The sequence below is a fragment of the Lynx canadensis genome, chromosome B1 (genome assembly GCF_007474595.2).
Source record: "Lynx canadensis isolate LIC74 chromosome B1, mLynCan4.pri.v2, whole genome shotgun sequence".
Taxonomy (NCBI): domain Eukaryota; kingdom Metazoa; phylum Chordata; class Mammalia; order Carnivora; family Felidae; genus Lynx; species Lynx canadensis.
In genome coordinates this window covers 74,911,861-74,928,018 of record NC_044306.2, presented here as the reverse complement: position 1 = coordinate 74,928,018, position 16,158 = coordinate 74,911,861, and the positions used below count along the sequence as shown (strand labels likewise).

The following is a 16,158-nucleotide window of genomic DNA, read 5'->3' as shown; positions in this document are numbered from 1 at the left end:
AGCCTGCTTCAGATTCTGTGTTTCCTTCTCTCTCTGCCCTTCCCCCCCTCATGCTCTGCCTCTCTCTCTCTCTCTCTCTCTCTCACACACACACACACACACACTCTGATTTTAAAATGATTTAATCTAAAGATTTAAAGAGATTAAATTAAAAAAAAAACAATAAAGTTTCAGTAGTAACAATCAATGCAAAGAAAATATCCCCCAACGTAACAAGATCAAAGAAAAACAGATGAAAGACTTCTCTTGATAAGTTGGAATGGATGCCTGGTAACTCCTCAGATAATTTTGTTTACTTTTTTTTTTTAACTTACTGTTTTTCTTTGGTATAATTTCTAGCCGTATATTTCCATACCCAAGTTTTTCACAAGAGGTTTTAGGACTAGCAGATTTCTCAGCCCACCTTATTAAAAGTAAATTCATTATTTCTCTGTTTCAGCTGACTGAAATGTTCTTTTGCACGAACTGCCAACAAGTTTATGGTTTTCTTAATATGCCCGTTAGAGCTGGTAAATTACAGGGACCCCACGTGAGTGAACTGGGGCAGGATTGGCCAGCTGCGGGGAAAGCCAGCCAAGCCCCCCCATCCCCACCCCCCCAAACTACAATTCTGATTTTCTCTCCTTCTTTCACAGAAAGGACTAGATTTTCTGGGTGTTCCCCTCCCCGGCAGAGTTCTGTAGCCCGGGGCACTAAACAAGCCTCGTAATCCTCCTTTCCCGGGGTGGAAAGCCAGGAGGTAGCTTACCCAGAGCCTGGCTGGTGGGAAGGAGCGCGATCACCAGGGCAAAGACGAGGGCAGCCCCGGAAGCCTTCCTGTCAGCTCGCCCCGGCATGATGCTGTGCTGGGCTGCGCTGGGCTTCAGCCTCCCTGAAACCTGAACATTTCCTGTTTCCTGCTTGTTTGGGTTGGTGCTGACTTGAAGGAGAGGTGTTTGCCTGTTTTTTAGGAAGTGATGTAATTCTGCAGGAGCCTGTCAGACCAGCAAGGATTGCAAAAGAGAAGTTGCTCTGCAAGCACTGATTCAGTCAGTAACACCTCTCAAGCCCTTTTCAGTCCCGGCCCTGCCAACGGGCCCCCATCTTTTGTAATTGTCTCTTAGAAAACAGTGTCGATTGCTCAGATGGCTTTTGGGATCTTGGACTGAGGGTCCTGGACCACAGGCATTCTCCATTTGTGATTTTACTCAATCCCCAGGTGAGAATCTGGGGCTGCCCAGAGTTTAGAGCAGCAGTATTCAGTAGAACTTTCTGAGATGCTGGAAATGCCCCAAATCTGCACTGTCCAGTGCAGTAGCCATTAGCTACATAGGCTATTGGGCACTTGAGATGAGACCAGTGCAAAATGAATTTGTAGTTTTCTTTTCATTAATTTAAATTAAAATAACTCGTGTAGCTGCTGTGTTGGACAGCTCAGGCCCAGAGAGCGGACGTACCTGTACCATCAGAAAATGACCGGGCCACCTCTCTGCAGCCAAGCACATCACCATTGCGGGGGCCCTGAGTGCCGCCTCACTCCTAGGAAGAGAAAGGACAATGCTATCCACATGCCTGGATGTGCTCTGCTTCCCTAGAGAGAAATGATTTTTACCGTTTGTTTTTATTTTTATATTTTTTTCTTTATAAAGCCTTCATTTTTTTTAGAGCAGTTTGAGGTTCACAGCATAATTAAGAGGAAGGTACAGAAAGTTCCCATATAGCCCCAACCCCCACACATGCCCAGCCTCCCCCGTGATCAACATCCTCCTAAAGTGGTACAGTTGTCACAACGAATGAACCTGCACTGATACATCGTAATCACCCCAAATCCATAGTTTACATTCTCTCATGTGTTGCACATTCTATGGGTTCGGCAAACGTGTAAGGACATAAACCGACCATGATCGTATCCTCCAGAATCATTTCCCTGCCCTAAAAATTCTCCATGCTCCACCGACTCATCCCTCCTTCCACCCTAACCCCAGGCAACCACTGATCTTTTTACTGCCTCCGTAGTTTTGCCTTTCCCCAAATGGCACATGGTTGGAATCATACGGTATGTAGCCTTTTCAGATTGGCTTCCTTCACTTAGTAATAGGCATTTAAGGTTCCTCCGTGACTTTTCGTGGCGTGATAAGCTCATTCCTTTTTGGTGCTGAATAACGCTACATCGTCTGAACGTACCACACTTCTTAATTCATTCACCTACTGAAGGATGTCTTCGCTGCTTCCAAGTTTTGGCAATTACGAATAAAGCTGCCGGCAACGTCCGTGTGCAAGCACTTGTACAGACATGAGTTTTTAACCCCTTTGGGAAAATACCAAAGAGCTTGATGGCTGGATCTATGGTAAAAAAAAAAAAAAAGAAGAAGTGATCTTTTAAAGGGCCCCTTTCTGAAGCAGAATTTGCTCTGGTAGGGGAAGGGGGCCAGGAATCCGCATTCCACTTTTCTTCCTCCTTACATAACAATACATTTCTCGGAGGTTGTTAGCAACAAAATAGGACTGAGTTGGAGGACTAGAAAGGGGGTGGAAACCCTGCCCAGTTGAAACAATGCAGGAAGGGGGTGTCTGTTTAGACCAGCCAGCTGGGGAGATTAGAGTGTTTTCGGTTTTTGTGTTCTAATGGAAGTCCTTCCCTTGGTTTGGGTTGAGGGCCTAAGCACTACAGAGTGAAATTCCATAATCGTGTTTGCGGAGATGCCAAGAAAGGCAGGCAGAGAGAGAGAGGCATTGGACACCCGTCCTGTGTCTAACTCCTGCCTGCAGGTACCATGCGTCACCCCCTTCCAGTCAGCTTCCTCTCCAGTGATACCGTTGGTGTGAACACTCGCAGTAAGTGGAATTGGGTTAGTGCGTTGCTGCTTTTCAGTGCCCTTCATTCTCATTCACAAGAAATGCGTTGGTGATTCATGAAATGTTCAGTTTGATAAAGGATTTACAGTATTCATTTTAATGTTTGAAACTGGCTTAAGTCAGCTGATAAAATACGCTTTTGCAGCTTAGGTGACAATACAGGACAGACAGCTGAAGAAAATAGGCAAGTTCAAAACTGGATGATTGATTGGAAAACAACAGGGAAAGACCTGGTAATCAGACTCTTCCCTGAGCAAGTGCGCAGGCCCTGCACCCCCCCCCCCACCACCACTAGTGCTGAGTCTGGTTGGCAGATATTCCTGTATTAGCAGCACATCCCCATCTGTGACAAGCGCGTGCAGGAGAGGAGGCCCAGGGCTCAGGGGGAGGGAAGGAGAGGGGAGGGGAGAGGGGAGGGGTTGCAGAGTCAGGTGTCTGTGGCTGGACCACAGACTCTTCTCTGCAGTTTTCTATGGAGCCCCGCAGCACCGCCAGGTAGCTCCTCGCAAGTTTTCCCAGCGTGCCCTGCTTTGCTCCCGAGCAGAGCAACACTACATCAGTTAGAATGATGTGCAAAATAAACTGAGGCCTTGGAGAAAGCCTGCACAACCACGTCATTTTCTTTTGACCCTTGTGCTCTCTAAGAACCTTAGCGTGATTAAGCTTATCTTAAGGGTGGAAAATTACCATCACCGATCAGAAAATTGTAGCACCTCAGTAATCTCTGTGCTGCAGTTAAAATCACAGGGATACCGTGTGCTAGGTAAGGGCTATTTACCTCTGTTTGTTCTAATTTTACTAATCGCTAATTTGGGCAAGAGGCTGCCTGGCCTCAGATTAAATCCTGATAAGCTTGTAACAGGAAGTCAGGGGCCCAGTCACAACCACAAGATGCGGGGGAGACTCTAGAGGTAATGCAGGCCCATAGGCCGGCACACGACCTCATCTTGGGGCCTGCCATTGGCTTTCAACGATGAGAGGAGAAAGGGAAGGAAGGAAGGATGATGGCTGGGAAATGCAATGAGACCTTGTCATGCTCAGGAGGGCAGGGGAGGAAACTGGTTACAGGTTCTGGGGACTCTATTACTTCCCCCCAAAGTTTGGCTGTTATAATCAAGTGTCTGTATTACAGAAGTGACTGTCATCCAAATCCTCCTCCCTCCCTTCCTGCCTCCTCCCTGCCCACCCCTCCCTCCCCATTGGCCCTGAAAGGAGGGACATCCAGGGAGCAAACCAAAAAGTGATAAGATCTCACAGTGAGTGCAGGCTCCCCCTGTATAATTCTCCTTCCTCCACAACTTTGCCATTCTCAACACACACAGATGCACACACACACACACACACACACACGCTCACATACACATGCTTACGCACTCCCGCGCACTTATCCAAATGAGAACAAGCAGACACTGTTTATTCCGAACTTGCTGTAGCAAAGGAGTCGACCACCACCACTTGCATTTTGGCCAAGACGCGAAGGCACTCAGAGGAGTAGGAAAACTTGATGGTGGACAGAAAAGAGAAGGCTTCCAGTATGCCCTTAGAGGAGGATGTTGACCTGAGGAACTAGAATCGAGTTCTAATTACTGGCTCTGGTGTCTGGTTAGGGGTCGATATTTGGCTTTTCCAACTAGGAAAAAGAATAAAGGTAGGGCCTGTTGTTATGGACCAGTTACTAGACATAGGGTCTGACTTGTACAAATTTGATTTATAGCTGTCTGGGTTCCTGAGTTGTTTGCTCCAGACAGTGGGTTACAGTCTTATTATTACATATATGGTCTGGCCTTTGTCCGTCTATATATTGTCTCTCAACACACCCACATGCATACTCACACAAAACATCTGCCCACACTGAGACACATGCACACACTTTCTGAAGCTTTTTTCTCTGTCTAAATGCTAGATGGTGATAGCTGATGACTCTTCAGTGCTTGCTTAACAAGAAGGCCGGATCTCAGACATGGTAGTAGGAAGAGTAGGGGGGCTCATGCAGGAGCCCCCATGCAGATAAGTGGGCAGGGCAGGGCTGGGGCAGGATTAAATTGAGCCCCAGAGTGCGCAGAGAAACTACGGCAAGGAGAGGGGCTGACAGCAATTCTGTTGTATCTTGGTGAGCTTGGACTGCCATACAAGATACCATAGATCGGGTGGCTCAAACAACATTTACAGTTGACCTTTGAAAAACACAGGGGTTAGGGGCACCAACCCTTCACATAGTCAAAAATCCAGTATAACTTTGACTCCCCCAAAACTTAACTACTCATAGCCTACCGTTGACCAGAATCCTTACGAATAACGCAAATAGTCCATTCACGCAAATTTTGTGTATGTATTATAGACTGAATTCTTACACTAAAGGAAGCTGGGGAAAAGAAAATGTTATTAAGAGAATCATAAGGCAGAGAATACACTGACAGTGCTATACCATATCAAAGAAAACCTGTGTATAAATAGACCCATGCAGTTCAAACCCATGCTGTTCAAGGGTCAACTGTATTTTCTCATAGTTCTGGAAACTGAAAGTCCAAGATCAGGATGCCCACATTGTCATGTTCTCAGGAGACCCTCTACCTGGTTTATAGATCACTGCCTTCTTGCTGTGCCCTCACATGGCATTGAAAACTCTCTGGTGTCCCTTATGAGAGACTAATCTCATCACGAGGGCCTCACCCTCATGACCCCATCAAACCTTAGCACCTCCCAAAGGCCCCACCTCCAAATACCATCATATTGGCAGGGGAGGGCTCCAACATCTGAATTTGGGGGAGACAAAAATATTCAGTCGGTAGCACACTGTTTTTGAAGCTGGTCCATCCTGACCGAGTGCCCATCTGCACTTGTCAGAACCCTCAGTGGTCTCTGTCCCTGAATTCAGGCTGCTGCTGACTCTGGTAACACCCTCTTCAACTGGTCACTCAGAGAAGCTGCTGCAACGTTTGGAGAATCCTAGGGCCTCCCACCATAGGCCTCAGCTTGCCCCTGCTCTGTGACAGAATCTCCAGGGTCTGGGCAGATGGCCTTGTCACCAAAAATGAAACTGAGAAAGACTGTGGTTAGGAACAGAAGTGGTGATTAGCATGTGGGACGCAGTGCCGATCTCAGGTCTGGAGGGCCCTTTGGGGAGCACCTGAGGAGAAGAGGTTGACCGGTCCAGGGACCCAGAGGCCATCCTCTAACTGACCAGAGTCTCCCTGAGGGCAGAAGACCTTTCTGTCTTGTTCTCCAGTCTATCCCCAGCATTTAGGGCAGTGCCTAATATTTTTTTTGAATGAACAAATGAAGAGCAGGTAGATTAAAAAAATTCCTTTTATAGCACTATTTTTTTTAAGTGGGTGGAAAGAGGAACCTACATTGGAATTATTTGGGTGGGCTTGTTTATCTGAGAGTCCTGGACCCCACATCAGAACTACTGAGTCAGAATCTCTGGAGCTCAGGTCTACAACTCTGCATGTTTAATGATGTTTGAGGGGATTTTTATACATGCTAAAACTCGAGAATCATTATTCTAGAGTTTCGTTTTTAGCTCCTGGAAAGATATTTCCCCATTCTCACATAGTAAGAAATAAATAGTACTTATATTTTGTTCCCCTTTTTGCCTTGTTTGCCAGAAAGCCTGGAATTAAGAGTAAAGCTTGACTGTGTAACTTTCCTTAGCCCAGCTTCCCTTACCACTTCTAGGAACATTTATTTCCCTGGCTAATGCAACTCATCTTTCAGGACATCTTTGGGAGATACCTCCACTAGGGAGCCCTCCCAGCAGTCTCTCTCCTGCCTCCCGCACAGCTAAGGGCCCTTCCTCTGTCCCCGGCCCCACCGCGTTGGTCAGAATAGACCCAGAAGATCTGAGAAAGTCCTCCCCACATGACTGCCCCAGTCTTACTCATCGGGGGCCTCCCACACCTGTTAAAAGGAACTCAGCTTCTTCCACTGCTGCTTCATTTTTGATCAAATCATATCTCGATAACTTTTTTTTCTAAGTTCCGTCAAGTAATTTTTAAGTTGGACATATGTCATTAGCAAATACATAGTATCTGTACCACCCACTTCAGAATGACAAATGCTTTGCCTTTTATTGGTTTTCGTGTTTCATCTGACTTCCTAGATTCAGCTGATGGTATCCGGCCCAATTGAATCCTCAGCACCAATGACACTGGAACATATAAAGGCAGAGAGGTTTCGGGGGAAATTGCAAATCAGAATAAGAAAGAAATAAGGAGAAACAACTGTGCAGAGCCTGCTTGGGATTCCCTCTCTCCCTCTCTCTCTGCGTCCCTTCCCGGCTCGCACTCTCTCTCTCCCAAATAAATAAATAAGCTTAAAAAAAAAAAAAAAGTCAATAAAACAGCGGGGTTGACTAGATAGCCTCTACAGCACCAGTACCCACATACTTACTATGAGGCTGTGGGATTCTTTGGGGGGCAAGCTCACATAAACATCTTCAGAAGAGAGCTGGCCCTCTGCTTCCAAAGACAGGACCTGTTTACATACAGCCCAGCCAGGTTCTCAAGACTTTTCTTCAACACCGAGCTTCAGAAATGCAGGCATGTATTTACACCAACGTGACAGCACCAGGCTGAATGAGAATGGAGGGCAGGGGACTCCCAGAGCTGCCTGACAGCTGAGAATCTGGAACAGAGCAGCCATAAACATGGTGGGCTAGACAAGCATGGCGGCTGTGGAACAGGGGCAGGAGGAAGGGAATAGGCAGGCAAGGGCACCGAAAACAAAAGAGGATGTGTGTCCTTCACTGTTTGGGAAAGCAGCAGGCTCAAAGCTCATTTAAAGACAGGAACAAGAGTCTTCAAAGTCTGCAGTTATGATCACATCAGCTTATAAACACACAGGGGCACCGGGCACTGCTGTCAGTTACCATGTTCCAGTGCCCAAAGGTCAGCAGCAGCTCCACTGCGTGGGAAGACGTCACTTACCTATGTATGTCATAATTCTCTGAATTATAGAAATTATGTCCACGCCCTTGTTACTTGGCAGTTCTTCCACTCAAATAGGCAGCGTTTGTTTTCCTGCCTTAGTGATGTTGGGTCGGGCCATGTATCACTTGCTCTGACCAGTGAAATATGGGGGGAGGGGGAGAGAGTATGCTGGGTGTGAGCAAAGTTCTTTAAGAGCCATCACATAATCTGGCTTGCCTTCTTGCATTTCTGTGATCTGAGATCACAAGCCCCATAATGTGAAGCAGACCTCAACAAGGTCAGAAACCTGGAATCCAGCCTTGCTCAACCAAACCTCAGCTGACTTACAGACCCATGGGTATGAAAATGAATGTCTATGATTATAAGCTACGGGGAGATTTAGGATTGCAGCAATAGCTGACCAGTGGATCTCTTAAGATTCTTTCTTCACAAGTTGCAAACCTGAGTGGAGAAAATCACAGAAGAAAATAAGAGCTATTTTTGGCAAAGCCATGAAGTTTTGCATAACGTGGCTATCGCACCAAGTGTAGACGGTAAAGCAAGGGCGGTTCACACGCAACTCGCCACTGACATCTTATTGCTTCCTCCTTCAAGGGCCACTGCTCAGTCCAGAGCCAGCAAATATACATGGCTGAGTCATGCTGTGTTACCACTCATGGCATTTCTGGACTTGAGTTCCTGAACAGCTGTACTCGAAACGTTGTCCATGGCAGTGCTTATTGGAGAGGAAGCATATTGATAGGACCTGCAGCCTTTTAGCTCTACCCATAACCTTTATCACAACATATTTAGATTCTATAATTTAGACAATCTCTTTCTGCCCTAAGTGACCATTGGCTTCTGGTAAGCAGGAACCATGTGTGAGTTAACTTGAAGACTTCCTCTAGCTCAAAGCTCTGTCCCACAAGAGAGCCTAAAACCAATTAACACATGCTGAATGAACAGAGGAATTAAAGAATCTAAAAACGGCCCTTTTTCAAATGGGATTTTAAAAATCTCTTTTATGCTTTTGTAAATGGTCACAAGTTACTAAATCAGAAACAAGATAATTCTCGCTTTCTCCCTGCCAGGAGTTTAAATTCATGAAACTTCACAAGGGAGAATATTTACTCCCCAGTGCACACGCTGCCTAAATTTTCCTCCTCCGGTGTAGTTATTTTTTTCCCATTGCATAAAACTGTGCTCCATCCTCAGGGTGGTGTTTTGTTCTGTTTTGTTTCGCAAAACACTTTGCCTCTTTTTTGGGAAAAAAAAATCAAACACAATAGAATACAGGTTTTCATGTTTGCGTTTTTGTATTTGAACACCTGAAAGCTGCATCTGGAGGTTTGTTTGGGTTGATCTGAAGGCGTTTGGCTTGCTCAGGGAAGGGCCATCTCGTGTGGTTGGAAAGTGGAGTGTAATGTTGGAAAGGAAGGCAGGGACAAAGTCCTGGAGGAATGGAACTGGATGCCTTGGCAATGAAATAGCGGTATGGTTTGACGGGTGGTCTAGAAAGTCCACCCCATGAAAAACATTTTCTTTTAAATAACGTTTATTCCCCTGCCCATGTTCAAAAAAGGATCTGCATTTAAAAGCATTGCATGGATGTTGGTGGGTTTTCGCTGAGGACTGGGTGGCTTGCTACAATTTGGATGAAACAAGTTACTGAGGAATTGGAGGCACATAAAAATAGGATCTTGCACAGCTGTCCTTTTGGGTGCAATCTAAATACACGGCAAGTGAAGTCATAGCCCGAATACTCGTATAAGTAGCCGTCATCTGACACTTACCCAAATAGGTTTATTACTACAATTCTAAATTCCAATGAATCAAAATAGGCTACAGTGTATCCCCAGGATATCTAGTGTCATTTACATTTGCTAACTCTGGAATAGAGATCATCACCCTCAAAAGCATTAAAAAAGAAAACGCTTATTTACTTGTGGCACCCCACTGGGCCGTACACCAAATAAATTTCTGCCTTTTACTTACTTACCGTTCTTATATTAATATAACACTTTAATATTTTAAAGTCATATACACTCACTGTATATACACTCACTGTAGAAACATGAGAAAATGCAGGTCAGTAGATGGCAGAAAATAAAAGCGTCACCCATTTTTTCTTTCCAGAGTTTTTTTTTTTAAGTAATAAGAAAAGGAAAGAAAAGAAAAGAAAGAAAAATTATTTTTTCAAAGAATAATTCTGAAATCACACTTGTGTTTTCCCATTTAAAAATAAAAATGCTCCGGGCGCCTGGGTGGTGCAGTCGGTTAAGCGTCCGACTTCAGCCAGGTCACGATCTCGCGGTCCGTGATTTCGAGCCCCGCATCAGGCTCTGGGCTGATGGCTCAGAGCCTGGAGCCTGTTTCCGATTCTGTGTCTCCCTCTCTCTCTGCCCCTCCCCCGTTCATGCTCTGTCTCTCTGTCCCAAAAATAAATAAAAACGTTGAAAAAAAAATTAAAAAAAATAAAATAAAAATGTTCCTGGAAAACAGTATAGTTAAAAATAGAACTACCCTGCGATCCAGCAATCGCACTACTCAAAAATACTAATTCAAAGCACACATGTACCCCAATGTTTATAGCAGCATTATCAATGATAGCCAAAGTATAGAAGAAGCCCACATGACCATCGACTGATGAATAGATAAAGAAGATGTGATATGAATATAATGGAAAATCAGCCTTCAAAAAGAAGGAAATCTTGCCATTTGCAACAACGTGTATGGGGCTAGAGAGTATTATGCTAAGTGAAATATGTCAGTCAGAGAAAGACAGGTATCATATGATTTCACTCATATGTGGAATTTAAAAAACACAACAGTTGAATACAAAGGCGGGGAGAAAGGGAAACCAGGAAACAGACTCTAAACTATAGAGAACACACTGAGATTTACCGGAGGGAAGTGGAGTGGTGGGGGTGGGGGGAATAGGTTAAATGAGTAATGGGTGTGAAGGAGGGCACTTGTGATGAGCACTGGGTTTTGTATGTAAGTGATGAATCACTAAATTCTACACCTGAAACTAATGTTATTACAGAGTATGTTAATTGGAATTTAAATGAAAACTTGAAAAATTTTCCATTTAACTAAGTAGAGGAACCTAGTCTATCTTCCAGGTAACTCTTTTTATTCTTGAAGTTTATGCCAGTATGATACTGTAAGTAGTATTTGACTGTAAGGGGGGGGGGGAATGACAACATTGCCTTATACATTGTTTTTATCTTAACTAGTTAATTTAATATTTCTAAATATTGTTAGTCCTTTAGAAATTCTGGGGATTGATTGTTTGTTCCTATAGAGCACATTTTGGTTTTAACCCTGATAACTTACTTTCCTTTTCTTTTCCTCAAAAGAAGTTAAGAATCATTACTGAGTTTATTTTATTTGTTTATTTATTTTGAGAGACAGACAGCATGAGTAGGGGAAGAGCAGAGAGAGAGGGAGAGCAGAATCCCAAGCAGGCTCCGTACTATCAGCACAGAGCCCGAGGCAGGGCTTGAACTCACAAACCATGAGATCATGACCTGAGCCAAAATCAAGAGTTGTATACTTAACCAACCGAGCCACCCAGATGCCCCAAGAATCATTAATGATTTTGGAAGAAAGACTTTGGTTCTGTTTTACTTCATTCTTCTGATCTGAAAAGGTAGAAGTCATTAACAGCTCTCTAAAACATGGAAAACGGGTCACACAGTGAAGGCATTACAACAATGAATAAAGATAGAGGTTCTGGAGTTATGTTCTAAATCACCCTTTTAAACCCTTTAAGCATGCTAGTCATGGTGCCTTTCATTCCTAATTTCTTAGAGTTTCAAGGAAGATATATCAGGGTATTTTATTGTCTTGCGGTATTTATTGGCTGACCGAAGGTGGCACTTGACCCAAAGCTGTCTAGTGATCACAGAGTGGTGGGCCTGAGGGCTTTTACCTATAAAGGTGATAATAAACTAATATAAATATGTCCCTCTGAAATCTGAAAGAATTTCTGGCCCTTTGGCAGTTGGTTAGTGGAAGGAGAAGGGTAGAACCCACAAACATAAGAGGAGAGACCTACGTGGGTCAGATAACCTGGAGGCAAGGAGAGGATAGGCCCAGAACTATGAGATGTGAGAGGTCCATCCACACACATCCTTACAATAAAACCTCTGTCTTTATTTTTTTTTTTAATTTTTTTTTCAACGTTTATTTATTTTTGGGACAGAGAGAGACAGAGCATGAACGGGGGAGGCGCAGAAAGAGAGGGAGACACAGAATCGGAAACAGGCTCCAGGCTCTGAGCCATCAACCCAGAGCCCGACGCGGGGCTCGAACTCACGGACCGCGAGATCGTGACCTGGCTGAAGTCGGACGCTTAACCGACTGCGCCACCCAGGCGCCCCAAAACCTCTGTCTTTAAAGGTGGTCAGATGTCCTGTTTTTGTTTTGAACAACCAAAACCCATATATGCTTATTTTCATTTTAGTTCCAAGTGATTAGCATAAGTTTGATACAAAGGAAGTCTTAATATTTATGGAAACGAAATAATTAATTTGTTCTCTCAGAGTTGTATCAGAGACCTTGGAAAAACTCTGCATAAAATGTCATGATCCCAAAAGACAATATCAAGATAATTGGAAGACAAGACCCAGACCGGGAGAAAATATTTGCAAAAGACACATCTGATAAAGGACTATAATCCAAAATATACAAAGAACTCACTAAAACAGCAATAAAAAAGCAAACAACCTGATTGCACAATGGGCCAAAGACCTTGACAGACCTTCACCAAAGAAGATATACAGATGGAAATGAGACATGTGAAAAGATGCCCTACATCATATGTCATCAGGGGAAATGTAAATTAAAACAACATATCTTATCAGAATGCCCCAAATCTGGAATGCTGACAACAGCAAACACTGGTGAGGGATGTGGAGCAAGAGAAATTTTTACTTATTGCTGGTGGGAATGCAAAATGGTGCAGCCTCTTTCAAAGACAGTTTGGCAGTTTCTTATACAACGAAATAATCTCTTACCATACAATCTAGCAATCATGCTTTTTGGTGTTTACCCAAAAGAGTTGAAAATTTATGTCCACACAAAAACCTCCTACACATGAATGTTTGAAACATCTTTGTTCATAATTGCCAAAACTTGGCAGCAATCAAGATGTCCTTCAGTCAGTGAGTAGATAAATTACCTGTGGTACATCTAGACAATGGAATATTATTCAGTGCTAAAAAGAGATGAGCTATTGGGGCGCCTGGGTGGCTCAGTCAGTTAAGCACCTGGCTCTTGTTTCGGCTCAGGTCATGATCTCCCCGTCCGTGAGATGGAGCCCCATGGCTTGGCTCTTCTCTGACAGCATGGAGCCTGCTTGGGATTCTCTCTCTCTCCCTCTCTTTCTGCTCCTCCCCTGCTCACACTCTCTCTCTCAAAATAAATAAATAAATAACCATGTTAAAAATAATGAACTATTGTGCCATGAAAAGACAGGGAGAAAACATAAATGCATATTACTAAGTGAAAGAAACCAATCTGAAAAGGCTACATCTTGTATTATTCCAACCGATGTGCCATTCTGGAAAAGGCAAAACTATGGAGACAGTAAAAAGATAAATAGTTCCCAGGGGTTGGGTGAGGGAGGGATAAATAGGCAGAGTACGAGGATTTTTAGGGCAGTGAAATTAACTTTGTGTGATATCCACTGTCATGGTGGATTTACATTGTACGCTTGTCCAAACAACACCAAAGGTGAACTCTGATGTAAACTTTTGGAAAGTGTCAGTGTAGCTTCCTCAACTGTAACAAATACACCACTTTGGTGGAAGATGTTTTAATGGGGAAAGCTATATATATGGGAGGGAAGGGGTATATGGTTAATCTCTGTACCTTAATTTTGCTGTGAACCTAAAATTGCTCTTTAAAAAATGAAGCATTTTTTTAAACAAAAAAATAACATGATCCCTGATCTCAAGAAATTTGAGATGTATCCACAAATATCTGCAAACAAATAAAAATAGAGTGATCTTAAGATGGTTAAAATAACATGTATCACATAGGATGCTTTGGGCTTCAAGAAAAAGACGACCTAATTTAAAATGGCTTAAACAAGGAGAATCTCACGTGACAAAAAGTCTGGAAACAAAGCAGGTCCAGAGTTAGTTCAGGGGCTCAAGGACATCATCAAGGTCCTGGTTTCCTTCCACCTTTCCGCTCTGCTATCTTCAGGGGATTGACTTTGGTCTTGAGGCTTGTTCCCTCACAGACGCTACATGGCTATTCCTTCTCTAAGGATCAAACCTTCACACAACAGTCTGAAGTCTGGCACAAAGAACGTTCTTGGTTCCTCTTACAAGGAAAACTTTCCCAGGGCCCCCCAGCTGACTTCCCTTCACATTGCCATTTTTACGCTAGTCACTGGCAAAGGAAGTAGAATTACCTTTCTTGGGTTGGTCTAATTAAGAGTCACCCCTGATAACACTGCCTTACATAAATGAAATTTGCGAAGATGGTAGAATTTAAAAGTCCTCCACAGGGGCGCCTGGGTGGCGCAGTCGGTTAAGCGTCCGACTTCAGCCAGGTCACGATCTCGCGGTCCGTGAGTTCGAGCCCCGCATCGGGCTCTGGGCTGATGGCTCAGAGCCTGGAGCCTGTTTCCGATTCTGTGTCTCCCTCTCTCTCTGCCCCTCCCCCGTTCATGCTCTGTCTCTCTCTGTCCCAAAAATAAATAAACGTTGAAAAAAAAATTAAAAATAAATAAATAAATAAATAAATAAAAGTCCTCCACATATACACATATAAAAGATAAACATGTGAGGTGATGGGTGTGTTAATTAACTAGATGGGAAAAACCTTTTCATAGTGTATATGTGCATCAAATCATCATGATGCCCACTTTATCTTACAATATCATTTGTCAATTACAGTTTTTTTAATTAATATATTTGCCAGTCACTTTTTTTTAGAGTTTATTTATTTATCTTGAGAGAGAGAGAGAGAGAGAGAGAGAGAGAGCACAAGCAGGGGAGGAGGAGAGAGAGAGACAGAGGGAGAGATAGAACCCCAAACAGGCTCCATGCTGTCAGCGTAGAGCCCAACACGGGGCTCAAACTCACAAACTATGAGATCATGACCTGAGCCAAAACCAAGAGTTGGATGCTTAATCAACTCAGCCACCCAGGTGCCCCATAAATTACATCTTAATGAAGCTGGAAAAAAGATCACCCCTGAGACTTTAGAGGCTCTCATGAGGCCGATGACCACTCAACACCTCAACAAAACTGGGGCAGGGCTAACAGGAAAGGGGGATAGAAAATGACCCTTGAGTGGGCAACTAACAGTCTGTTACGTGGGCCAAAAGGGCAAAAACAAACAAACAAAAAAAGATAGATGATGATAGATACATAGATAGATAGATAAAATGAAGTGTAAATTAAAGGCAGTAAGAAAAATCTAAATAAACTATAAGAAAAAATCAAGTGTAGCATAGTTTAATGGGAAGAGGGAAACAAAAGCTGAGGAAAATTAAGATCTAGCTAAACACTAAATCCAGAGAACCAAAATACTTAAAGGATGAAAGGAGAAAATAAGACAGCAGTTCTCAAAGTGTGGTTCTTGGAGAGGCAGCACCAGGGTAACCTGGGGACTTGTTGGAAATGCAAATGACTGGGCTCCTCCCCAGGGCTCCTGAATCACAAACTCCTGGAGTGGGGCCCAGCAATCCGTTTTTTTTTTTTTTTTTTAACTATGAAATTTATTGTCAAATTGGTTTCCATACAACACCCAGTGCTCATCCCAAAAGGTGCCCTCCTCAATACCCATCACCCACCCTCCCCTCCCTCCCACCCCCATCAACTCTCAGTTCTCAGTTTTTAAGAGTCTCTTATGCTTTGGCTGTCTCCCTCTCTAACCTCTTTTTTTTTTTTTTCTTCCCCTCCCCCATGGACTTCCGTTAAGTTTCTCAGGATCCACCTAAGAGTGAAACAATATGGTATCCGTCTTTCTCTGTATGGCTTATTTCACTTAGCATCACACTTTCCAGTTCCATCCACGTTGCTACAAAGGGCCATATTTCATTCTTTCTCATTGCCACGTAGTATTCCATTGTGTGTATAAACCACAATTTCTTTATCCATTCGTCAGTTAATGTACATTTTGGCTCTTTCCATAATTTGGCTATTGTTGAAAGTGCTGCTGTAAACATTGGGGTACAAGTGCCCCTGTGCTTCAGCACTCCTGTATCACTTGGGTAAATTCCTAGCAGTGCTATTGCTGGGTCATAGGGTAGGTCTATTTTTAATTCTGTTTTAACAAGTTTTCCTGGTGATTCTGATGGAGATAAAATTTGAGGATCCAAAAGGAAAATAGACATTTTAAAACATCAAGCCTTGTAAGATGTAAAAGATCAATAGGCAAAAAGGGC

The 16,158-nt window shown here is 43.5% G+C and overlaps 1 protein-coding gene across 2 annotated transcripts in view; it reads right to left on the bottom strand.

The window, feature by feature from the left end:
* The window catches only part of TMEM154 (transmembrane protein 154), a 44,862-nt gene extending 43,950 nt beyond the window's left edge, over nt 1-912 (bottom strand). For both annotated transcript variants that reach the window (XM_032592889.1, XM_032592888.1), the window contains exon 1: nt 749-912. In XM_032592889.1, the coding sequence (XP_032448780.1) occupies nt 749-836 (88 nt within the window). In that variant the 5' untranslated portion in view covers nt 837-912. The remainder of the gene's footprint in view (nt 1-748) is intronic.
* Nucleotides 913-16,158: the final 15,246 nt, after the last annotated feature.